This window comes from Podarcis gaigeae (genome assembly GCF_964106915.1).
Source record: "Podarcis gaigeae genome assembly, chromosome: 9".
In the NCBI taxonomy this organism is placed as follows: Eukaryota; Metazoa; Chordata; class Lepidosauria; order Squamata; family Lacertidae; genus Podarcis; species Podarcis gaigeae.
The window spans coordinates 41,876,226-41,903,056 of NC_139685.1; the positions used below are offsets into that span (position 1 = coordinate 41,876,226).

Consider the following 26,831-nt stretch of genomic DNA (forward strand, 5'->3'; position numbering starts at 1 on the left):
CTTTTCTTGAATAGCTCTGTTCTTCTGTCATTGATTCTATGCAAAGAATCAGTGCCCACATTCCATCAGTATCGGAGGAAGAAAGTTCTATTTTCCTCTGCTCTTCTGGTGATGTCACAGAGCACAGATGCTTTCTAGTAGAACGCTAGGATGGGTTAGTAGAGTACCAACATGTGAGTGTGTTTCAATCTATTTCTGGTTTTTTCCATGTATTTTTAACTGCTTCTCTCGGACTCTATTTTTATATATGTTATTTTAAAGAGCTGGAAGACCAGCCCTCCTCCCATTTCTTATATGAGCCTTTGGCTTCTGAGTGAAAGCCCCACCCTAAAAACATTAGCTTGGAGCTACGTTTGACTAAATGTATTGCCAGGTAAGTGGCTTAGGATCACAGCCACTCCAAATTCAGTACAATACAAATGACTTAGTTAGAACTTTCATTTTGGCTCTGAAGCAAAGCTTTTGCAATAAGTTCATGCATTGTGCAGTGAGTCATGTGCCATGAGATCGTAAGTGTGCTTACTAGAAATCCGGGAGATGTAGGTCCAAAAAAATTTGCTTAGCGTTACAGCTTAAAGTCGTGCTCACTCATTCCCTTCAGGTGTACACAGAACACATGGCTAGGGTTCTGACCTCTGCACATTCAACATATGCATGAAAAAGCTATGTCATATGTTTAGAAACTCTGAATGTGAATGGTTCCAGACAGCATGGGAATCTTGTCGTGGACTGGTTGGACACAGAGGAATGGTGGGAAGAACCATCTGGGGAACCCCCAAGGGAAGAAGGCTCAGAGCCCAAGGACAATGATGAGTGGTCAGAGGGAGAAGACTGGGAAGACGAGGTGTTGGAAGCTGAAGAGGTAACAGGGCTTGGTGAGCTGGGAGAGTCTGTGGCAGAGAGAAGTCCAGAATCAGAGGCAGAAACTGGAGCAGGAGAGGAGAGAGGCCAAGAGGCAGAGACGAGTTAGGCTGGTGAAGAGTCAGGGATGTCTCCCTCTCCTGCTACAACAGGCTCCACCCCCCGCTTGTCTCCCAGAGCCAGAAGAGGCATGAAAAGGGCACAGGAGAGATTAGTACACCCACACATAGTCTCTGATTGTTTGGGAAAAAACCCTGGAGAGGAGGGGACCTAGGCAGCTATGGAAAGTTGGGGACCTTCAGACTCAGCAACTGCTTCATGGGGCCAAGACCTACTGGACATGAGTTGCTGTGCTAATTAGGCCTGACACTCCTATGCACATCTTGCTTTTGCTGATAAAGAGTTAACTCCAACTTACACAGTGTGATTTACTGTTGGCTTGTTGACAAGTCTACATGCACTGAGTCATTCTTACACATCTGCTGAACATGTAAACGTTGAGGTAGGGGGAACCAGTGTGCATGATCCTGCTCCCCTGCCACATGTCTACATGGAGAGAAAGAATGAACTTAAGAACTGAGCAATCAAGTGATGAGAAATCAAGTATTTTACATGCAAGTATGAACGGTTCCAAAATCTTAAGGGCACCCACCCAGAGCTGCGACTGTAATCCTGGTCTAATTAGTTATAATCAGGCTTGAAAACAAAAAAACAACCTGCCTGCAACCTAATAATAAGAATTTTATTTTCATCTTTACTTTTCTAAAATGTCCCTACATTTGATCTACTGATATAGTGAAGAGGCAACTGCAGTTAATTCATAATATATTTTATATTTCCAAAAATGCTGTTTTGATCTACAATAGCCTGTAAATAAAGTGTCTTCATGCTACGTTCTCAGCTCTGTAGAATTCTGAAATCTCTGTTCGTAAATAAGTGGTCTCTTGCATGTTTTTGGATTTGTGATAACATAACATAATGTCGGCCCCTTGAGAAGAAGGGGTGTTTGGTAAGTGGATGCCATTTATACTTTGCGTGTCCGATATGTCATGTACTTAATACAAAAAAATCCCCAGTTTTGATTGAGGCCTCGAAGGGGGATTATAATTCAATAATAGGAACTGAATTTCCAGCAAAAGGCTGTGATATCATTCAACATGACTTGATTGCACTGGGATTTGGGTATGTCTGAAGGAAACAAACTCTTCTTTCCTCATTGCTATGATCTGTGAAAATGTGTCAACAAGAGCAGAAGTTATTCTAAGTATTCATTTTCTGAATCCCTGCTCTAAAAACACACGTTATCCCCAGTTCCCCAAAAGCCTGTCATCATTTCCCTTAGTGACACTTAGGATGCGGATTCTCTCAAAGCAAAGTTATTAGTGACAATCAATCTCTTAAAAAGCACTTTTATTCATGATGACAGGAACTTTACTACACCACTTCAGTTGAGCAGTGTGTTCCTTTGATCTGGTAGAAAATCATCCTATGGGCCAATAACACTGGGCGTTGAAGGTAGTGAGAATGCTGATTTATTCAGGGGGAAAATGGAATTGTGTTCTCTTTCCATGAACAAGAGCCTTTTGCACTATCCACATAAAACAAAGAATGTTTAATTGATTGATCATCTATCTTTCACCCAATTAAACTTAAATACACTCACATATTACCGAAAAGGCCCTCAATATGTGCCTTTTCAAGAAGGAAGTGAAAGATAACTTAATAATCAAGACCTATTCTTTTTTTAAAGAAGGAAACCAAACCTTCCATATACCAGAATCACATTTATCAGTCCAACTGACTGAACATTGGTTCCAGTGATTACAGTTGAAGCACCACTAATACAGCAACAAAGGCTTTAATAAGTTGATTAATCTATTTTAAAAATGTTGGTTAAATGCCTGCTCCCTTGGACAGCTCCCTCCACCTTCTATAAAAAATGAAAATGAAAGGCAAAGCTGCCTTAACAGGAGAAATTTGAGGAGCAAATTGACATGGTACTTTAGCTGTTCCCCATTAAAAATGTGGGGAGAGACAGCTGGTCAGATCTGGACTTTCTAGTATGTACCTCAGTCGTCAGAGTACTTCTCTCTCTCTCTCTCTCTCTCTCTCTCTCTCTCTCTCTCTCTCTCTCTGGCTACAGTTGAGGTTGGGCAGGATCATGGCTCTTTCCCATGTGCCCCCTGTCTAAGCTTCAAAATATTTGCCTGAAAGTCTTTTTGTTAATATTACACCAGAACAAATGCATGCAAATGTTAGTGAGGCAATTTCTACAGAAAGGGATTGGTGAAATGAAAATTTATGACAGCTATTGAATATGCAGGTGAACCAAAACTGATTGAGAGTGTCAAACCACTGGGCTGTTTTATCATAATTTGCAATTACTGGGTAACACCCCCTGCTCCAAAAAACATAGTTTCATCTATTATCAGCTGACGAAAACTGACCTACTTTCTAGCCTAGAGTACAAAGGTAATTGTGCTCAAGACTATTTTCCATGGTTAACCTTGACATTTCAAATGCAGAAGGAAATTTGTCATTAAATCTTAAAGATCTGTGTTCTGACGAGCATAAAAAGGAATTATTCTAATCTATTCTCCTTCATTTTCAGATTACAATATAGGCATCACCATGTTGCAGTATGCCATACTCCTCTTAAGGTGAACTTGGAAGAAGTAATTATTTTCAGTATTGGTCAGGAAAGGGAACAACAGGTAAGGAAAAGTGTAACTATACAGCTGAATTAAACCTATTGTTACTTTACAAATTATTAGAACAAGAATTGCGAAAGCAATCAAGTTTGTGAAGCATATGTTTCTTATTTGGTGAAATCAAAAGAAAACAGAATCAAACCTGACTTGCGACAAACAACAGTAGCTGTGCCGCAACCAGCTCCTGTTTCAATAAACTAGGAGAGCCCTGCCAAGATGCTGAAGACTTACGCCAGGCATCTTTGCTTTTGAATTTTTCAAATTAGGCCATGCAAATTCTGTTGCCAAAATGGGAATACAAAAGATTGCACGAGACGGTTAAAATCTAATCAGATATTTTCTATAGGTTGCCTGTATTTAAGACAATAATCTTTACTGTAGAGGTTAATTTGTCAAAAGATATTAAGCTGGGGAGGCAACCTGCAGCCCTCCAGATGTTGCTTGACTACAACTTCCATCATTCCTGACCAGTAGTTATACTGGCTGGGCTGATGGGAGCCGGAGTCAAACAATAACTGGAGAGCCACAGATTCCCACCACTGATATACAGGGTGTAGTCAAGAGGGATAGCAAGAAGGAAAATGTGTCCAAAAGTGGATAAACATACACATTCTATTTATCAGTCTAAGCTATGGTGTTAGGCATTTAAAACACACTTGTTTTAATATGAACAAAGACAGCACTGTCAGCTGTAGTATTACAAGAAAAATAATGGAGACAAGAAATACTCAAAATTCCAATTTGTCAACTGTTGACTCATAGCTGTGGTGTTTTTAGAGTGAAAAAAAAATCAATAATGTAATTGCAACTGATTGCTCTTGCTGGGCTACTTCAGTTTAATTACTTACAGTGCAATCTTACGTATGTCTGCTCAGAAGTAAGTCCTTTTGATTTCAGTGAAGTTTATTCCCAGGTAAGTGGGCATAGGAATGCACTCTCAGACTGTAATCCAAATCACAATGATCTGGGAAAACGTAATGGGACTTACCTCTGAGCAGGATTTTATTCTGAACAGTTTCCAGTTCTTTATTTTCCTGTGGAAAATAAAATTAAGGAACAGTGAAAGGTGACTAATATAACGTTAGGAAAAATGAAATATGACTGCTACAAACCTACTTGCCTCTGAGATAAAAATATAGGGTTGGTTCCAGACTGCAATTATAAGTGTGTAATAAAAATGTGACATCAGATGGCACTGTAGCGCTCAATGGCAAATTGCATATATATATATATATATATATATATATATATATATATATATATATATGTGTGTGTGTGTGTGTGTGTGTGTATATATGTATGTTAGCATTTTCATAGTTTTTTTTAAATATCTGTGTATATCCAGCCCTAGTTAAATGAATGGGGCTTAAGCTATGATTTACTTGCTGCATAATCTTAACCATTTCTACTCAGAAGTAAGTCCTATTGAATAATCACAGGTGTGTGGGGTTAAGAGCACAGCCTTAGTCATAACTTAATTGCCATTTATTTTGGCAGGTCCAGTTTAAGCAAGAATGAGTCTAGATCCAACCCATATGTCATATCTCTGAGTTTATAGTAAGGGATAGAGTTTAAACCAGAGATGGGAAACTGTGGTTCTCCAGATCTTGTTGCACTACAACTCCCATCATTTCTGACCATTGAACATGCTAGTTAGAGCTGATGGGTCACAGGTCCCCATCCTTGGTTTAAGCAGTGCCCTGCTCAAAATTGAAATGTTGGCAGAGTACCCATGATTAAAAGATGACGACATGGAAAGTCAGTGGTGTAAAAGCAGGTTTTTGTGGTGAAGAGACACCAGTGGAAACAATAAAATACTCTTTCATACTGTAGGCAGATAATATTCACTCTTCTCACTATAAGATTTCAGATTGCATCCTTAAGGTTCCTCCTAATCTTCTGAAGTGTTGAATTCAAGAGAAACTATGGCTACTCTTGTAGCAGGGTATTTTAATGTAGTTTGTGTGTGTCTCCAACAATTATAAAGACTTTCTAGATCTGTACATAACCAATGTAATTAATATATTTGAAAGAAAGAACTTGGAAAGGGAAATGATGAATACTTATTCAATTTTTCCCTTTTCTGTATCGCTGCAAAGTTATAATTTATTTTTAACATATAATTATTAAACTAGGACAGATGAATAAAGATGTAAAATAAGCATGCAGAAGGAAACCTAATACATCACATAGGTATTTATAGCCCACAGACACTAGCATTATTCTTAATGAAGATTAATGACCCTTGCTTCTTACACATGTAGATTCCAAAAAGTGTACACAGGGCTGATTAAGCAATCCAAGGTTATTGCAAATCATGTAATGGTAGTCTATAAGATAATATGTGTCCTCAATGGATGTGACTGAGATTTGTCTGTAACATTTCCATTGAACATTGAGAGGGATACCTTCCAAGGCCTATGCCAAGGTTCCTACACCTGAATTTCAACAAAGTTGTGGCCTAATTAAAACCCATATACTGTTGTCATGTCTCATTTCTGGGGGGGGGGGGGGGGGGAAGGCTTCAGGGACAGGATTTAGTGCATGGACTCGCAAATACAGTGGTACCTCAGGTTAAGTATTTAATTCATTCTGGAGGTCCGTTCTTAACCTGAAACTGTTCTTAACCTGAAGCACCACTTTAGCTAATGGGGTCTCCTGCTGCCACCGCCGCAACACGATTTCTGTTCTCATCCTGAAGCAAAGTTCTTAACCCGAGGTACTATTTCTGGGTTAGCAGAGTCTGTAACCTGAAACATATGTAACCTGAAGCGTATGGAACCCGAGGTACCACTGTACCCTACAAAATTGGATGAAAGTTAAGAGAGAAGATGCTTGCACTCTTTTCTTTCAAAGCATGTAGGAGATAATCCAAATCACCAAGTACTTTTGCAACAGTTGAATTTTTTGTTGTTACATCAAATGTGCTTGTGAGCTTCTTACTGTTGGGCAAAGAAACTATGTTATCTTGTATGTTTCTTTGTTTTCATTGGCTGCCAGGAAATTGAGAGCCAAATGTGTGGCTTAACTCTGAATGTCTCCCCCCCCCCCTTCCTGGTTTATAGCTAAATAAAACTGTTCCGTACTTAAACTTTAGAAGAGTAATGGCTTTGAAAGTAGCACAGAGCAAGAGGGATGATTTCAGACTAAAATTCGTGATGGTGTTATTCATTTGTTTTGTCAACAGAAAACATGGCGATGCACCCAATTCTTAGTGATATCCTCGAGGAGCCCACAGAAAATATGAGTGACCAGAATTTTCATAGCAAAATCATTGGGGAGTCAGAAAGAGCTACTAGTGCACCACCTAAATTATCATCTTATGTGGGCATTAAACCCACCCAGTCAGCAAAAACTCTTAACAAGACCTCTCTGGAAGAAATATTAGACATGTTGCCATTAAGACCACACTCTGAAACATGGAGGTCTCTGAGCGGTATAAAATCCTGTCCTACGAAGATGGAGTATGGATGGGGAAAAGGTGAGATATATATTTGTGAATATACTTAATATGGTTTCATATAGAATGACATACCACTCTTGACCAAGTTTGATGTTCTTCCTACTGTGAGATAATTCAGCTAGGCTGAATTCGAACCTCAGTGAAAGTCAATAAAATTGTCTTCATTTGCTGCAACTGTTCATATATGCCTCAAAGGTGGTCATCACACTATTTCTACCCTATTTAACAATTCTATATCTGTATGTTTGTATGTGTTGTTGGTGCACATGAGTGCCCCAGAAAGCACTAACTGAGGCTTAACTTTCTTTAGAAGGGGAGCTCACTGCAAAGATATGGTACTTTTGTTATTTTTTATTCATTTAGAAATGAACCTAAGGCTGGTCAAGCTATGCTGATGAAGAAATTCCCAAAAGCACAATTTCCTGGAAGTAAAAATACAAGAATAATAAATCATTAATAATTTGTTGCTTTTTCATGACACTCCAAATCATGAGGTACTGCCTGAGGTGACTACCTCACTTTACCTCAAAGCTGGCCCTACCTTTAGGCAGACTCCTATTCATAACAAGTGATTTCATGGTTCCTTCCAGCAGCTCAGAATTTATTTTGAGGGATTCCCTGATATATTATGAGACATTATTTTCCATAGCTTGTTTATGGCTTATAGCCCACCCTTAAATGTTTTTACTCAGGAGTAATTCCTGAACTCAATAGGACAAAGGGCCAAACTAGATATGGCCATTGTCAGGTTATTTGCCCTAGTGTGCCTGATTAACAAAAGAGAAAAGTTGGTGTAGCCCACTCCCAACCCAAATGGCACGGAGAAAGATACATGAAAAATACTTTCTGGGTGGAGTTGAAAAAGACAATAAAGCCCTTTTCTCTTCACGGTGTATTAAAAATATACTAGCACTTTAGGTCAAAGAGAGACATTTTTTATCTTCTTGCTCTACATGTGAGCAATTCAATTGATGTCTACCCCAGCAAGTCACAGGTGTGGAAACAGGAAATCTATATGACAAAATGAAAAAGGCTGGCTATGAATAGTTGAGAAAGGGTATGTGTGTTTTTACAGACATTTTTTCATAGAGTATGCATAATTCTTGAAACTCAAATACAGAACTGAGAAGAAAAGTTGACACAACCATATTCCACAGAGGCCTTTCTGCTCTTTCTTCTCTCCATGCTGTCTTCATATTTCAAAAAATAAAATCCTTTTAATTTATTTATGTGTGTGTATATATGTGTGTTTGTGTATAAAAGTTGAGCTCTGAGAAATTCTCAGGGGTTTTTTAATGCTCAAAGATTGCTATACTTTTATTGAGTCTGTATGCAGCTGTTAAAAATCTTGTTTTAGAGGTTGTGAAATGACCAAAGGATTTTAGTTGTAAACTGATGTATTTACAAATGGAATGTTTATATCCAAGTATTTCATAAATCTATATCTTTGGTTGATGCAAAGTAATCCAAAAAGTTAATTTCCATGTCTGCATATGTAATATGCTGTGTAGAACCTTTTCAGCAGCAGTCCCCTAACTGCAGAATTGAAAGCAAGAAAGAGTCTTGTGCACCTTAAAGACCAACAAATTGATTATAGCACAAGCTTTCATGGAATAGTATCTACTTCATCAGGAGCATCAAGTGTAATACTCAGCTGGTAGCTGGATAGCTCTTCTTAATTCATGACTGTGGCCAACTCAGCTTCATTTGCCTCTCTCTCATCTGTCCTTCTGGCCAGCATTGCCTCCACTTTTCTGACACTCCTTCACCTCAGAAATTTCAGCTTTGCTTTTGCAAGGCAGCTGAGACTTGAACAAAAACACGATGACAGGCAGGGATTATGAGTGCAGCCCATAGTGGACATAGGAATGGCATCTGTGGCACTCTGCCCTTTATGGTAATGGTTTTTATAGAAGCAATTAGCTTCCTTTTCAGGCTGTCCTGTGTATAAGCAGTGTATAAGTATAAACAGGCTGTCCTGTAGAAGTATAGAAATTTTTTGTCTGGAGCCTTTGATAAAAACTGGAGTGGTTTATATGTAAGAATGTTGGGATAACGTGCACACTACACAGTTACTGGGCAACTAACCCTGTTGAACTAAGTGGGGCTTACTTCTGAGTCAACATGGGCAATGTTGAACTGCAATGCCCTTTTCACGGAGTATTCAAATGATACACATTTTTTATGTGGCTTGGGTATATGGTAACTTGATTTTCAGTGAATGCCATAAATATAATGAAACAGAAGTTCATGGTAGTTTTGGTGTAATTTTCCATCCAGAATTCTTTCCTCTCTGTGTGGGAAGAGAACAGAAGGAGTTCTTTTCACGTATGCATGTTGTTGAAGTCTCCAGAATTTTTTTCCCACGGTCTTGCATATTTAAAAACAAGAATTTTGTGCATACGTCCCTTGTAAGCCCAGCTTCTGAAGCTGTTTACGTTTAAAAATGGTTTGCTTTACAAATATATAATAAAGAAATTTTGTGTGTGTGTGTGTGTGTGTGTGTGTGTGTGACCTACTTGACTAGTGGGTCTGAATCCATAATTAATTGTACATCTACATATGTGAATTGCCTGAGTTGGCAGTTTGTTCTTATGTCGGTAGCTTCTTTCTGAAATGTATTAAACTCTTTCCAACTTGGAATAACAATATCAACTATTGCTTTTGGTGCAACTCTCCTATTATTGTTAATTATTTTAAAAAACATTTCCCCTTTCTACTTTTGATAGAGAAAATGTGGCTAAGTGATGTATTTACCGAGGTTGGATCACTGAGTAGAGCCATGGAACGTGAGAAAGATAAACAAAAGCTATCCATTGGGTAATGTATTGAAATGGTTGGAATAGCAATTCATATTTATCTCTACTGCAATTCATTTTGAAAGGGCACAAAGAATAATCTTGAGCTCTTATTGTGCTTTAAGTCAGGCTAATAATAATAATAATAATAATAATAATAATAATAATAATAATTTATTTATTTATTTATACCCCGCCCATCTGGCTGGGTTTCCCCAGCCACTCTGGGCAACTTCCAACATAAGATTAAAATACATTAAAAATTACAATTTTATATAACCAATGCAACTTTTCAATTTGCTGACAATAGAATTCCACTACAATTTAGAAAAGGAAACCTCACTTGCTATGTATCCATAATTTAAATGAAACTATTCTGATGGTGAATGTGTTCATTTAATTATTTAACAGCACAATTCTATATATCAGAAGTCCCCTTGAAGTCAGCAGGCCTGTCAAATCTACAAGTTTAATTGTACATAAATGCTGTATTTAATTGCATTGTATTGTAAAATAATCTTTAGGCATATAGCAAGTAAATTTTCGCTAGGTATGGTAGGCTATCTTGCAACTAAGCCTTGTGACTAGATCACAAATATTAGACTCAACAGAAAAGTTGTAATTTGACTACTTGCTTGTGTGCTTAGATGTAGATGAGAGAGCTTGCAACACAGAGATGCACAAAGGCAGCTACTCAGCATGCAGGATGAGAGAGACACAGTTAGTGGTGCTGCATCCTTTGCTGGTGCCCGGGGCATACAAGCACATGAGCTGGGTGGAACCAGAGGTGGAGCATGAAGAGCGAACAAAACCTGCTGCCCCAGCCCAACCCTCACCGGAGGGCACAGAGGATTCATGAGGACGCGTTGCGCTGCCTGCCTGCACATCCCCTCCAACATTGGCCAGGTGGCCATTTAGTGAGGGGGGCAAGGACGCAGTGGCAAGGCAGCGCAGGATGGGACACATTTTAGAAAAAATGTCTTCAAAACACTGTGTTCTTAGTGCTCTACATCTACATGTGGATGTTGTATCCCAGTTGAACAAATGCTTTCAACTTTTCCTCCGGACATTATTGGCCCAGTAATATTTATGACAGCAATAACACATGCAGTGCAAACTTGGAAGTCTAGTCAGAAATAAGGCCCATTGAGCACAATTGGACCTCCTCCCAGTAGAGTAAATATAGAATCACAGCCTTGGTATGAAAATAATTCAATTCCTAAATGTTTGGAGTCCATTGCCTCATTGTCACTATGATTTAATATAGGCAAATATTATTTGCAAATGGTTATTGCCTAGCCATTTAAGTTTTGTAACCCCATATTTCAGGGGAGGGAGGGAAATTGTATAGTCTTTACTGAGGGTACTCAGTAAATTTATAGCTGTGTAAATATTTCAGCTGTGACACATAGCTCATGCTGGTAACCACTACTTATGATGATGCTAAGACAGTTCTAATGCTGCTGCTGTCAATCAGCAGCGCCGCCCTATGATATAACAAGCCATTGCATAGTTTCATCCAATGAAGTTATATTGCCATAGGCAACTGGCAATTTGCTTTAAGGCTGCTGTTTCTGCTTGTGATCTCACACATGGGGGTCATCTCAGAACCTTTGTTCCACAATTTGAAATGTGATAGAGGTACTGTAATCTACTTCTACTTCTGCACAGTTTTGGAGGGTGTTCTGAGCTGCTAATCTTTCAATGGTTTAATGAACTCCAAGCATTCTGTCATGAAGATCATTTTTTAAAAACAACAATAACTCCCAGTTGAGCCATGTTGCTTCTAACATATCTCTTTATTAATGTCTAATACTGACTGACAATAAAATGGTGTATTCTAGAAATTCTGAAAGTCTCTTTTGAAAAATAAATGCTGAAATATAGAGAGATGAATGCATTTTTGCATTCTTCACTTCTGTTTTGTGGGATAATTATATTCTCTTGAAAAGAATACTGTGCAAATGAATGATCACAGTGAACAGTGTAGTTGTGCATATAGGCTTTTGGCAGTTTCACATACATACTCAAAGGATAACAAAATTATAACTTGTATACAATTTCTTTTCTGTATGCTTGCATTGATTCTTTTTGCTCAAGTTGGTGTACTTTGTATAAAGCCAATTCACACATCCAGTTTAAAATTAACTGATAAAAACATATTTTCCATCCGTAAGAATGCCTGTTTGAATTTGTCAGCTTTGATGATTTTCTTACAGCCCAATTCTATGCATGTTTACTCAGAATTAGATCCAAAAGTCCAATGGGGAGTTATTCTGATTGAATGAAGCCACCCAACTACTGTAGGGGCCAGGCAGCTGGAACAAATTACACCACTATCTCACCAGTTACATTTTCTGGCCAAGTACAAAGTGCTGGTTATGACCTTTAAAGCCCTGAATGGTTTGAGACTTGGTTATCTTAAGGACTGTTTGCACTGTCAGTCTGGCCATATCATAATATCAAATTTGAAGACCCTTTTGAAATGCCTCCCTGTAAAAACAATCAGGTTGGTGAACACCCAGAACAAGGCCTTTTCAGTAGCAGCCCCTCAATTAGAGAATTTGATTCCAAGTGAGATCAGGCTTACCTTGCTAATTTTAAGGTCCATTTAAAGACCCACTTTTTCATCACGGCTCTTGGGGGCTAATCTAGGTTATTGGATTTTATTCTTTAGAGCTAAAGGCTTAATTGCTGATGGAGCTAAATTAATGCAATAAGCTAAATTAACGCAGTAAGCAGGACTCCCAAGCTCAGGCTTTTATGTTCCTAGGATGGAACTGGATATTTTAATTGTTTCAACTGGTTTTCCTGTTGGATTTTATCCATTTACAGTTTTGCATGGTTGTAAACAACTTTGAGACAAAGGTGGTCTGTAAAAGTGTTGGGGACAGGACGATGAACAATCGTAATGAACAATAATTACGATGATTGTTTTATTATTAGGCCATTCATCTGTATGCTTTTTACTTTGTTTTTATTACGTTTTTATCATTGATATTCTGTTATGTGTTTTTAAGGTTGTACACTGCCCTGGGATGTTTTGACAAAGGGTGTTATATAAATTAAAGTAATAATAATAATTATTATTTCTTTAACTCAAATTGGTAGTATTTCATTTTGGGTGGGTTCTGCCCAGTACATATAAGCATATTATAATAAAACAAACTAGCACCTTATAACTGATTCCAGAGAAGATAGTCTCTGAAAACTTTCCTTCCTTCCTTTCTCATTATGCCCTGCATGACACCTCACACACTTCAGTCTCAAGAAAATCTGAATGAAAAATTAATATTTCATGAAAACATAAGTGCTTTAGTTTGACATTTAGCTTTTCCCCTCCCCACCCAGACAGCATTTTCATGTGAAGTTGCTGCCATGTTTCAACGGTGGCTTTTGCCTTCAATCCTAAGCAAATGGGAAAGTGTTGATGTGCTGTTTCTGGAACAGATCACAAAGCAGATTGGCATTGTGCTGGTTATGGGCTTAGCCCAATTCCACCCACTTGTACAGAAGGGAATGTCAGCGACGGCTCAGGCGGCTTTCCTTCTTGTAGAGTTATCTGCATTACAGATAGCTAGAGAATGGACAGATGCTATTAAACTTTATTTCCGAGCATAAACCACAGTTCAGACTTGGAACACAGTATGTTTGCAAAAATCAATACCAAGTTTTATTTATTTTTATTTTATTTTTAAAATGTATTGCTTGCCTTTCAATTCCATTAGAGCACTGAAAGTGGTTGCAGGGCACATGCTTTCTCAAGCAATTCCTCACTGTTCATGAAATGTTTCGATTTTTGAGATTATATAAAAGGCATGTACTTGTACCACTGTTTCTACAAAACACATTGCTTTGTTCCTTTAAAAAAAAATTAAAAAAATGTACAAGAGTTATTTAAGTAGAAAGATAAAAAAGAAAAAAAGAAATAATGGCTGTTTGTTTTGTGCATGTTTGTTTTTGTGTTTAAGCAGCCGTAGCAATTTGCTTGGATTATCCTCAAATGAACAAAATCAGACTGCCTGGATTCCAAAACTTCAGAAGGGTAAATCTTTATTGTTATTTAGCAGTTTCATTTCATTTTAAATAACTGCCAGTTACTGTAAAAGTGTTATACTGCATTTGTACATTTAAGACTATTTCTACCTAGGGGTGGAAGTGACATATTTTTGAAGGAATGAGTTATGGATAATGATCGTAGGGAAAGAGTTTTTTGTTGAAATACATTTTGAAAGTTTCATGTTTGTGTGTATAGATAAAGACACACACACGAGAGAGAGAGAGAGAGAGAGAGAGAGAGAGAGAGAGAGAGAAATATTTCTGAATACAGAGTGACACCTAATGTTAGCCATATTCAGAGCTGACCCGTTGAAATAAATGGACTCAGGTCCATTTCAATGGATCTATCAGTTTGTCCATTGAGTTCAATAAACTAACTCTGAGTATGATTTAGTTGGCTATTACCTATACTTTATTGAGATTTGTTATCTAAACTATGATTTTCCCTCAAAAAAGAAGTATTTTAACTTCACTTCTGCCCATTGATGACCAAACAGTATCTGCTATTTTATAGATTATACCAGATCTTCCTTCATCAATCCTCAGCTGCTTGCTTTACTCTTATATACTTCTTCCCAGATTTGAAAATGCTCATGGGCATGTCTTCCTATATATTATCTTGTCTCTGTCTCTATACACACCAGTGGCTAGATCTCTCGAGCTTGCTACAGTTTCTCATGTCCTAGTTTGTGTAGATGGTGAAAAGTTAGGACTGGAAAAACTGGCAAGAAGATGAGCAAGGTTTTTGTTTTGCCGTTCAGGTACCGAGGAGCATGATTGCCCTCATTCAGTTGGAGGCAAAGCTGAAATAGCATGAACCACATATCCAGTAGCCTCCAGTGTGACCCAAGCTTGAATGTGCACCCAATTGCAAGGAAGCCCTTATTCACATGGTTTTCATCTTTTCTGGGAAGAAAAGAATAATGCAAATCAGGTCTCTGTGTAATCTGGTGCTCCCACGGGAGGCTGGCTCCATACAGTCGAGGCTACTCTCTCATGCCACTCCTTCGCAATGCTTGTTCAGTGCAATCAAAATGTACGAACCATGCTAGCCTTTGTGTGGCAGAGCTAGGTAATGGTTTTATCCTCTTTATGCAGCTTCATGTTGATTTTGTATGGAGTGGAGGCAATTGACCCACTAACCAGTATGGCCTCAGCCAGCCCCCCCCCCACCTGCCTGCCTGCAATTGGCAAGCCCCCAGCTGGCTCCAGCCCACTGGCCGGTGTGCCGGGCGAACTCCAGGCCTTGGTGCAGCATGAATCTGCGACCTGAGCTTCAGAAGCTAGGGCACGCTACTCAGCAGAGTAAACCCTGCTCAAACAGCAGGAGAGGCTGTGTGAGCATATTTACAAGCAGTTTATTCAGCGTACATCAGGACAAAAGGAAACATGTCTGATCTCCTTTGTGTCCAAAGCAAAAAAAACAGCATAAGCAAAAGCTATACACAAAACGGAAGTTCCCAGCATACTGTGCTGGAGTGTAAACAGACATGTGACACACAACAATCATGCCTGTTCCTTAAGGTGGAATGGAATATCCCAACACGTCATACTCTATCCAGGGGGTGCCCCTGCCTGTCAGCTTCCTCCTCCTCAGTCTCTGGGATGTGCCTGCAGAGCCTAGCAGGCAGGAGGATGGTGACAAAACTAAAATCAGTTGGCTCTTCCTGTCATTGGCTCTGGCTCCACCTGATGCTTGGACCTTCTCTCCTAATGGTCCCAGAGTGAACCTGCCACCACTTGCATTTATTTGTATGCAAGACTACGTCTGACCACATGCATTCTGTAATTGGAGAGCCCTTTCCTCTAGATCAGGAGTAGTCAACCATTTTATACCTACTGCTCACTAATGCATCTTTCTTGATGGTAAAATTTTCTTACCACCCACCAATGCTCGATGGAAGGAGGATTCAGCTTGTGCCACAGAACCCCCTAACGCCCACCTAGAATCCTGAAACACCCACTAGTAGGCTGTAGTGTAGGGACCAGGTTGACAACCCCTGCTCTAGATGGTTCCCACTGAAGTATTTGTGTCACAAAATACACATATTCCTCTTAGAAGTCTGGAGATAGTTCTGAGTTTGGTCATTCTTAGTGCTGAACAGGAGGAATGACAGCCATCATCTTGGTGTGTGTGATTTAATCTACTTGTCAGATCCTCAACAGTTGGAGAGCCACAAGTTAACAATATCAGCAAATCCACATTATCCCACATGATACAATGCTCTTCATATTTTTGGTGTGAAGGCAACATTTCTCAACACACTTCCCACAGTGTAACTAAATATTCTATCTTTATTAATTACATCTTTATGTAAGAAAATTGTGTCTCTTTTCATTACTTGACTTATGCTTTGAAAAAATTGCATTAATTTAAGTAAGGATCAATTTGTTATTGCTCGGTGAGCCCAGTTATTTGCAGTAAATGCATACAAATTAATTTGGATATGGAAATACATTTCCTGTTTTATGGCAAGTCATCTCTTCAACACTTTCATTAAGTAGAGAACACCGTAATTTGGATGTATACAAAGGCTGTTTATTCCAAATATTTCATCCACATAAATGTTTTAAACATGAGTTGGCACAGACGTTTTGCATAAAATGTGCTACAATGCAACTGCCTTTTGAAACAAAACAAGGTTGTTCTGTTTGCCTGTTAAGTCAGCTCTAGCAGTTCTTAGAAATGTCATTTATTAAATGTCACGCTAATTGCTTGTAATATCAACCCCTGAAAAGCAAACCTTTGTGAGTGATCTTTCAGAAGCTTTATTTTTCTCTGTTCTGTCTGTCTGGTACATTTTGAAGAGAATAAACAAACAAGATTTACCTTTGATACAGCACCACTCACTAAAAATATAAGGCTGACTGACTGGTGCATTTAAGGATATTTCATCTCTGCGAATAAAAATGATGCACCCATTCTAAATTAATCAAATGCTTTAAAATTAATTTGATGAAATTAATATTCTAAGATTGATGCCATCATTTATCATCAATATGCTATACTCTGAGTCAGGTTAATGAGTTAGAGGGAAAGTCCATTCTTCATTTGGTTTCTCTGCTGTAATAGATGGCCAATAATGAAAAAAAGAAAGAAAGAATAAGAAGTAAGAAGTACCTGCTAGATCAGAGGAAAGCTCCACCTGGTTCAGCCTCCTCCTCCTTACAGGGGCCAGCCGGATGCTTCGGAGCATCCCAAATGCAGGGCATGGAGGCGATAGTTCTCTAAGATCATAAGATCAGCCCCAAAGCCTATCTAGTCCTGCATCCTGTTTCCCATAGTGCTCCACCAGATGCCTATTGGAAGCTTACAAGCAGGACACAAGTGCAGTCACCCATTCCCTGCTGTTGTTTTCCCAGCAGCCAATATTCAATGTACACTCAGGTAAGTAACATGACAGTGGGCTAAGGCAGAAGGGTATTCTGGGCCTATGTTGTATGGTAAGGGTTAATATTTGTTTTTTTGATGAACAGAAGCCAGCTTTACAATCAGATGCTGCTGATTGCTTCTAATGCTATTTATATCTCCTCCAGACTTATTATCTATATTTCCTGGAGGCTTATTTTGAAATGGTTTTTATGTGCCACTGTAGCTATTGGATTATTCAGTGTAACTCACTGTACATGTGGCTATTCTTGAAGATGGCTTGGAAACTGCAGGTGGTTCTGATGGCATTTCCACTCCCCCATAACATTAGTTCTTGAACACTTGCCCTGGCTGTTTATCCGTGAATGAACCTAATTCAAAGCATTCACCTTAACATAAAAAAACCCTGAATGGCTTGTGACCTGAGGAGGTGTCCTCCCATCACAACAATGTGCATTCAGTGTGGGATGCCAGTGCTCTCCCGCCATATTTTAAATTGCTGTTACCCACCTCAAGGTTACCTCTGATGAAGGGCAGGGTATAAATCCTGTAAGTAAAGAAATGAGCAAATGTTGGTATATGTTTTTGAGCTATTAAAAGTAACCATTCCTATCAGCAGTGCCAAGTTTATCATAACGTGGTCACTTAGTCGCTAGGCCCCCAAAATGAGAATCATTCAATAATTATAATGTTAGGAAGTACTTGTATTGCAGGCTGGCACTTGTCCTTGTTCTGGCAGGTATCTCAGATACTATGGTATCAGCCTAATTAAGAGAACAAAATGGAAATGGAGTGAAATCTTCTGTTGAAATGAACTGATGGAAGGTACCTGTCCTGCCTCAGTAGAGACTCATTCCTTTTAGTATAATTGACTTCACTTGTTGACATTTCCTTGGACAGATCAGGGTGGGTTTTCTTTCCATGCTCAACGGATACAGATATAGCTACCTACGAGTAGGATGGAATTTATCATGGCACTGGATTGACTGCTTCGATTGGCACATAATTTGTCCCTTTCGTTATAAAATAGGTCTTGGCTCCACTCCCTGCAATTTTGAATGTTTTGGTCTGTATGCACTTTAGGGTGGTATAACTTGATTGTTCCTTTTCTCTGCTTGTGGTGCACTGGACTGCATAAATAATTCTGAGGCTGATGGTAACTGGATATTAGCTTGATAAATTGAGCTGTACTTGGTAAACTGTTGATTCTTTTTAGTACCATAACTCACTGCCACTGTGAGTCTTGCACAAATTGGCTGGTTTTAAGATGAAACAATTCTGAAAATTCTTAACTTTGCGGGCCAGGTGTTTTCTTGTTTTCTGTGTGTGTGTGTGTGTGTGTGTGTGTGTGAATGAATAGACAGAAATATTCTCATTTGTATGTTTTCAGCTGCAACATTTAGTTGACTAAGCAATGAAATACCTTTTGGTTGATTAAAAAGCTGCCCCAATTATTCGGGAGAAAGATAGCTATATCTATGTAGTCAATTAGGTTGCAATTAATTTATTTGTTGCAATTAACCTGGTAGTAAATAATTTCAAAACATTTGTTTGTAAGAATGTCTCAATTTATAAGAAATAAATTCACAAATAAGTAAATTTATAGGAAATAAATACAATAATTGTTCATGCAAGTACTCCACAAATTCATGACTGGCATGTACCTTCTTTGAACAGGCATTCTTACTTTTTTCTTACACAAATAGAATGCCTCTTTTAAGATAGTGACACTTAAGTAGATCATATAGAATCCAAGAAAATGCTCCCCCCCCCTTGTTTGGCACTCCTCATTCAATAAGTCAAACTGTGTGATGTTTCCTGTACAGTATGTCTTGTGCAGGGGCTGGGAGACACTGAGCAAACCAGATCACAAATGCCTTGCAATGAAATAGACCCTGCAGACAGTAGCTGGCCATGCATGCTGGCAGAACAGGCAGACACTGGGGATATTCAGAGTACTCTGCCAAAAGAAAACAGATATGCACTCATGTGATTGTTTGCCTGGTACAAGGAAAGGAATCCTCTAGGCATACATTAAGTGCAATATAACTGTGAATGCAAACTGTGATACTGGACTTGTGGTATATCAGTAAATTCACAGGGAAAACAGTTTTAAAAGGAATGCAGTAGGTGTTGAAAGGGCATACAGAGAGCACTTTTTTGGGGGGGGGGGGAGGTGAAATGTAGTCATAAAGTTGCCTGCATAGCACAAGGGAAGGAAGTGTTGGGGCATATACTGAGTGCGATATAGCCAATTGCACCTACACAGCCTGTGCTTTGGAATTCACAGCCAATTGCACTTGTGCAGCCTGTGCTGTTGGAATTAGCTGACTTGCTTCATGACCTGAGATGAGAACTTGTGCCTTGCACACCCAGTGCATGTGATGGGCCATAATAGCAGAAGCACGGCATCTTGGGTGGACTGACAGCAGGCACTAGAACATGTGTTTGGAACGCATGCAGTTTATGCTTCTTCTCCCTTCCAACTTCTTAAGCTCCGTGGAATTAGAAGACAACTCTCCTTGCCTGAGTGCTTCCGTATTTATTTCCCTTCTGCTCTAGCCCAACTGACTGAATTTCTCTGTTCATTTATGTGCTGCTAGAATTGAAAGAGGGCTTGGTTAGGGACTTAGAACATGGTCTGCAACTCCCATGAGCCCCAGCTAGTACGGTTAATGGTCAGAATTTATGTGAGCTGTAGTCCAGCAACATCTGGATAGCATCACATTTGCTGGCCCTGGGATAGAAGGAGGGAATTCCTTCTGCACTCTCCACCTGCCTTCTGGGCCCCTTACATTGCTGACAAGAGCTGGGCTGAATTCTGCAGGTCTGTTGCTACCCTTTATTCACCATGTGGAAGTGGCACCCAGAGATGGGATGTTCCTACTCACAGTTTGATTCTTACTTCTTCAGCTAAAATCCAGTTTCTCAGATACCATAATCCTCCTGGAAATAAATGCCATTTAAAAACATGACACATTACCATACCATTGATAGCTATATTGCATCTTATATTATCAATTGCAATGCTTTTTGGAATTCTGATCACTTTCACAGTCTGTTACATTTAGTAGCTTCTTAGATCCAGTGTTTATCAAGTTTTCTTTGTTATAGATGATCTCTGTTTTGCAAGAACTTATGCATGAAATGGGTTCTTATAAATGACTTAGTGATTTGACATCATAGCCATGTTTGTGCAAAAATGGAATTATTTTCCTTTATTTACAGTTCAAAAGAAAATGAACACAAGTTCAGCCCTGTATACAAGTTATTTAGAAATACAGTATTTTGATCTATTCAATTATATTCTTTCGTTTTAGACAACTCGATTAGGTGAAATCTAAACTGTCCAAATCAACCCTTCAAGACACCGCAATTCAAATAATTAGGATTTGAACTGACATAAGATCCTCCCTCCTCATTTTTCTAATTATACAGATAAACTGGTAGCTGCTAATTCTATCTTCCAGCACTTAATTGTTTGTAAGTGCCTAAAGATTAAGGCTAAATGTCCAATTAAAAAGGTATTAAACTATTGTGAGAGTTTATGGAAAGATAACAAAAATTTTGAATTAAATGGTCACCGAGGAATAGGGCTGCTGAAATTGGTTGGTTCTTCCCAGTTCTTTATTGCTTTGCCGGAAGTAAGACTCTGAAGGATTAGATTACTGTTATAACCATGCAAGCGTTTAACTTGAGGAAGGGAATTAGACAAGTATGGAATGATTGCAGTTGAGCTTTTGACTGGCAGTGACAAGATAAGGATATAGTATTTATCTTTTTAAAAACATCACAAGAAAATAACACTTGTGTTGTTGCTTTGACACAGTAAAGCATATAGGCCTTGTAATTCAACCCAACTGGGCCTGCCACAACCCTATAATTTCTGATTTTCGTAGAGCAGGTATGAGGAACCGTTTTCAAATCAGGGTATACATTCTCTTTTGGGCAAGCTTTTGAGGGCCATGTGCCAAGGGTAGGTGAAGCCAGAGGCAAAGATGTGTGGAGCAGCAAATCCTAATTTTACAACAGTTTACACATAAACAGCTTTCTGTTTTATCCACCTAGGCAAGCAAGAAGTACTACCAGAGTTCAAGGACACACTCAAAGACACTCAAAGAGGGGGGCATTAAAGCAGGTCTGGTGAGCGGTGTGGCCTGGGGAGAGGGGCATAGTTGATGAGAGCCCTAAAGGCTAGACAGAGAGAGTTGAAGGGCCATCTTTGGCCCCTGGTCCACCACCACTACATGAACAGGACACAGCACACGCAGCCTCCACCATCCTGTGAAAACCCCTTAATCCCGATTTTATTTTATTCTCTGGTAGATTTACAAAAAGAAAAACACACAGCAATAAATACATTTTAGAAAGCGGCATTATTAGACATAGACACACATAGCATTTTTGCTATCTCTGCAAAAGGAAAGGCCATGGAGAACCAATAGGATTCTCCCTCACAGCTGTCGCGAACTATGTCACCACCACCACTGCGTGGGATAAGCATTGGCTCATCCTTTTGCGTGGACAGGCGGAGTCCCCAGATCCCGAGCGGTCCCCCCCGTCATGTGGAATAGCGACACAAGACAACGTGCTATGGGATTAAATTGGCCACAACTTTATTAAATTTCAAATGCTCAGGCATTGGGCGTTCTCCCTCCCCAGTCCCCAGCCGGGGACCTAGGGAGCATCAGGGTTATCCAGTGTGTGTGTGGGGGGGGATGAGCCGGCTCTGGAGAACATATGTTCAAGCAGAGATAGCCGCCCCCGTTATGCCGCCGCCGCAGGGGAGAGCAATGATGACCTTTCGGCGTACGGTCAAAGCCTCCCTTCAGAAACCCCTTTAACGGGGAACCCTGGTATCGCCGCCGCAAAGAGGAAGATGGACTAAAGGATTCCGCCCAAGGCCTGATACTGCCAAAGTTGTGACGTTTTGCTACGGGAAAGGCGAAACCTGCCAATGCAGGGAAATTCCTTTCCAGCCCTTTAACAGCGACCTTAATGTAGCAGCGTCCGCATACCTGTGAAGAAAAGTTAACCTGCAAAATAAGACATTAACTGAGGGTGGGTAGGGTGGGAGAAGCTCTGGAGCCAAGTGAGGATTCCCAGGTAAGATCCTCCCTCTATTGTGTTAGGCAGGTAATCCCTCCCCTACCTGGCCTGGTTTCCTTGGCAACACTTCCCCCAGGTGGGATTGGACAATTGACTGAGGTAGGCGGAGACCTCCAGGTATCCCACCTGAGGGAAGGCAAAGCCAAGCCTATGCTGATGGAGCCGCTCCAGATCCAGGGGCTGCACGCATCCACGCAAAGGGCGCCCCCTGCTTTAAGCGGGGAGCGGTCATTCCCTGAGCTTGATGGTGGCAGCACTGATGGGGGAAATAGGGACATTACAGGATCAGATCATGAGCTGGGACAATTTTCATAATTCCAGGACTGTCTCTGGGAAATTGGGGCACTTGGAGGCTATGTGGTGGCATGGTCAGGTTCTGTTAGGATAACAAAACATTTGAATAGGACCTGATGTCTTTCCCAGTAATGGTTCTAATTGGTGTTTAATTCTATTGAAACCTGGGTCAGCTGACTGGCCATTCTCATGCTTCTGGGCTCAGCATTTCTGAAGCTATAGATATAGCTCATGTTGCATAAAGCCCTCCAATGCCTTTTACTTGCCAGTTTTATAGATGTCAATGCTGGATTCCTAGGGTTGGTTTAACAATTTTGCCTTCAGCAGCCAAGAAAGAACAGATGAGGTGCATAAAGATGGAAATATGAACGTGGTTGTTTTTTGTTTGCTTTTTTGGAGGGGGGGGGGTTGTGTCAGACTGGCAGAAGAAATGTATTCCAAAGTATCCACTGTCTGTTTTAGAAGCTCTGAAGGTCACAGAATATCCACAGGTGTGTTACGATGAAAACTGCTGAAAATTGACCTCTTTCAGAGCTCTGGCAGAGGCATGTGGCTCATCTTCCACAGATTCTCCTCCTTATAGCATCAGACAGAAAGACTGGAAATATTTTAAAAATAAAAGTCCAGTTATGCTTTTACTCAGTTTGTATCATTTGGGGGTGGTTTTGCCCCCACACATCTTGCTGCTAAGTTGTGTTGTCTTGATTATTACGGCATTGATGTATGGTAAATTTCAGTGATCTTCCCAATAGGAAGAACATACCAAGACTGGAGAGGGGTAGTATTATCAGATACTATGCCTCCATACTCATCGCTCACTAGTAAGGAACATCAAGAAAGACTGAAAGCAATAACGAAAAGGCAAAGGCACAAGATGGTAAGTCATAGTTGGATTTCTCTGCAGCTTCTGAAGTGTCCCATAGAGTTTAGGAAGTATGCTCTGACACCATGGAGCAGGTTTATAAAGAACAGAAGTTTATTGAGTGGTCTTAATCTGTGTATGCTTGTGGAGAGCATTCTTAAGTCTTCAGAGTTCATATTAAAGAATAGAGGAGTTCATATATGTGAACCTAGTGAGCTTTAGCTGTATGTTTTCAAACCTCAGGCCATACTTGATGTGCATAGTATATGCATATATGTTTTTCCTAGTGGGGCAAATAAAAAACAGAGCAAAGGTGGAGATTTTCTCAGGGAAAATTATGTGGGGTGGAGATTTAACTCCCTCACCCTATGCTACTGTTCCATTCTGCGTTGCTGCCCTCTTCCTCCCCTACACCCCTGCTACACTATGAAATTTCACAAACATCCAACTCTACACAAGCCTTCACCACAATTAAATTTTACTTATAAACATAATCTCCTCTCATACACCAACCCTCTCCTATATATACAATCCCTCACTGAACACCTCCACACACTCCACCCTGTGATGAAAGCCCCCTTGCACACACTGCTTCACACTGACCCTGATCCAACAAACAAGCACAGGCCAACTCATACAAGGAAAGAATTCACTTGCAGTACAGTAAGACCCAGCTGCTTCATAAGGACCACAGCATGAGGCATCTTTGCTGTTCCCAGGCATATCTTCATCCCAATCTGGATTTGAGCCTGAAAAACTAGGGGAAAGTGGGTGTGTGGAGTGTAAATTGTAAGTACCGGTAAGTACAATTTGTGACATTTGCACAACATCATTCCTAATTACGGGACATGTCTCTTAAGGCATTTGCCTTGGCTTCCAATTTCTTGGCTTGTAGAGCTTGAGCCAACATGAGAGCCTTGGCTTTGGTCTTTATACCGGCAGGTTTTTGGTCACTGAATATTGTTAGGTACAATATACCGTACTTAAGTTCCCTATATTATGTGGTGCTCAATTTACCAGTTCCACAATCAATGAGACGATATCTTCAGAACATCAGAGCAGTTCCATCAATGTTAACACTAGTTAAGGGGCACACCACTTCACTGGAGGAAAATCAGAATACTATATTCCTTCAATTAAAGTCATAATAATAATTAGAGAAGCAAATTGCTAGCACTGTGCTGTTTAATTTGAGAGAAGCACCTCATTTAGAGTAGTTAACTTCTGAGTCCTTAAGTAATTATTTAAACAAACTCACTTTAAGAGATAACAGCAAATCTCATGTAGAAACAAAGCCAATTCATTTATTGAACTTTGCTACTGAGCATTTAACATGTTATCTTTCTGAGGCTGTTATCTCTGTAGCTGAATTTGTGGAAATAGAACCTAATCATTCAGCTGCGAAAGGCTATTCACTGAGGTTTATTTACAGAAGTATCGTATATAGCTTCATTTACAGAAGGGATCCCTTCATTTAAAGGGATTTATTGTATAGTGGAATACACAGGGATCATACTCTAACTAGCAATTATTAGAGGGGTGGCGCCTGAATTAATATTGCTTTTGGTTTGTCCTATTTTTCTTAGACTGATAAACAGTTTCTTCTTCTTCAAGGTAGTCTTTTTTATGCCCTTAACCTGGCCATCCAAAGATATTTCATTGCAAATTCAATGCTGTACAACAGGGGTGGAAAACCCCTGGCTCGTGGGCTTTAGGTCTCTGAATTTTATTGTTAACCTTTTGCCCAACCCCCTTAGCCGAATGGACACAGAAAGCACAGCCGCTGACATGCATCTTAATGTAAATCTATCATATTTATTAATGTAGCCAAAAATGGACTTTACTTGCTTGATGTGAGTGTTAAAATGTGAGTTTGGTGCATATATTTTCTAATTAGATTAATTACATTGTTTATTGCAATGTTTATAAGAAGTCCCATTATGACTGAGCATGTTATTACCAAGGTATCCTAAAATATTGATGATGAATGAGTGTGTGAAAATACACAATTGTGATTCGAACTAATGTGACCTTGGCTCAGCTCAGAATACTTCAGGTGTCTTTCTCAAGGAGGAGTCAATCTCTTTGCAGTGGGAGGGTGGTGTGTGATGTGGGAGGGATTTTTCCCTTTGCAAAATCCAAACCTACAACCATTGAAACGGGTCACTCATTTGCTTGGCAATATGTTGTTAATATGCCAGCCAGCTGACAATAAAAAATGTCAAAAAACAGTACGTACGTACGTGTGTGTGTGTGTGTGTGTGTGTGTGTGTGAGAGAGAGAGAGAGAGAGAGAGAGCGCTCCTCCTCCTCATCACTTGAACACACAGTACTCCTTAGGCAATATGCATACTTCAGTTAGCAATTACCAGCTCACTGAGTTTGCAGCCAACTCTGAAATAATTATCAAAAAATGTAAACAATAATGATATTTTTAAAAAAACAACAACTGAAGGACAGAACAGTACAGGTGATGAGTCTGTATAATTGTAATCAGAACTGGTACCTAGAATCAGATTGCATCCCTAGGCCTGACAAATATAATTAAAAGCCAGGCAATTGGTGAATGGGGCAATTGCCCCATTCACCAATTCTTGCCATCTGCTTCCTCTTCTACATGACTTCTTTCCCCCATTCTTATATAACTTCCTCTTCCTGCATGAACAGGGAAGTGAGTGTGTGACAGCAGTACTGCAATTACTACTACATCCTCGTCGCATTGATCTCATTCTGGCACAATTTCCTTCACCCAGCATTAGCCATGCTTTAAAATAATATTTATTTATGTGTGGTTAGGTAGCTGTCTCATATATATTTGAAGGGTACCCCTTCCTTTGTGACCATTTTGTTCCATGAAAGATCTGTCGCAGTGAATACTCATGCATGTCTCCTGAACAATTCTGTTAATCAGTCCTTTTCTTCATAGCGGCGCCGTCGAGAAACTAAAGTGAAAATATGCTCTGAAGAGCCTCCAAAGCCTTCAAGAAAATCTTACAGGTGCTTTCAATTATTTTTCTGAAACAGGACACAACCTAGTTTGCTATTGGATTGTTTGCCGTGTGTGTGTGTGTGTGTGTGTGTGTGTGTGTTTTAAATGTCAGGTATCTTAAATTTCCAAAAGCAAAAGAAAGGAACAGGTTCAAATTATTTTTGGTAACGATTTAAGGCGCACTTCAACTCTGCAGGATATAGAGGTTCTGCACTGGTAAGTGGATCCTAGGGCTGTTAGACAGTGCTGCTAAGTATTGGAATCAAGCATGCAAACAGAAGCTGTGCTGGAAGGTCAAGCTACTTGCCACCCAAGC

The 26,831-nt window shown here is 39.7% G+C and overlaps 1 protein-coding gene across 4 annotated transcripts in view; it reads left to right on the forward strand.

Moving 5' to 3' along the window:
• Nucleotides 1-113: 113 nt before the first annotated feature.
• IQCM (IQ motif containing M) overlaps nt 114-26,831 on the forward strand; it is a 91,163-nt gene continuing 64,445 nt past the window's right edge. Inside the window, exons 1-7 of one of the 4 annotated variants that reach the window (XM_083755821.1) lie at nt 114-173; nt 3,473-3,575; nt 6,760-7,053; nt 9,765-9,855; nt 13,805-13,878; nt 23,418-23,542; nt 26,453-26,523. In XM_083755821.1, the coding sequence (XP_083611947.1) occupies nt 6,765-7,053; nt 9,765-9,855; nt 13,805-13,878; nt 23,418-23,542; nt 26,453-26,523 (650 nt within the window). In that variant the 5' untranslated portion in view covers nt 114-173; nt 3,473-3,575; nt 6,760-6,764. Of the gene's footprint in view, nt 374-3,472; nt 3,576-6,759; nt 7,054-9,764; nt 9,856-13,804; nt 13,879-23,417; nt 23,543-26,452; nt 26,524-26,831 lie in introns of all 4 variants that reach the window. The other 3 variants (XM_083755823.1, XM_083755824.1, XM_083755822.1) reach the window with 3 other exon arrangements.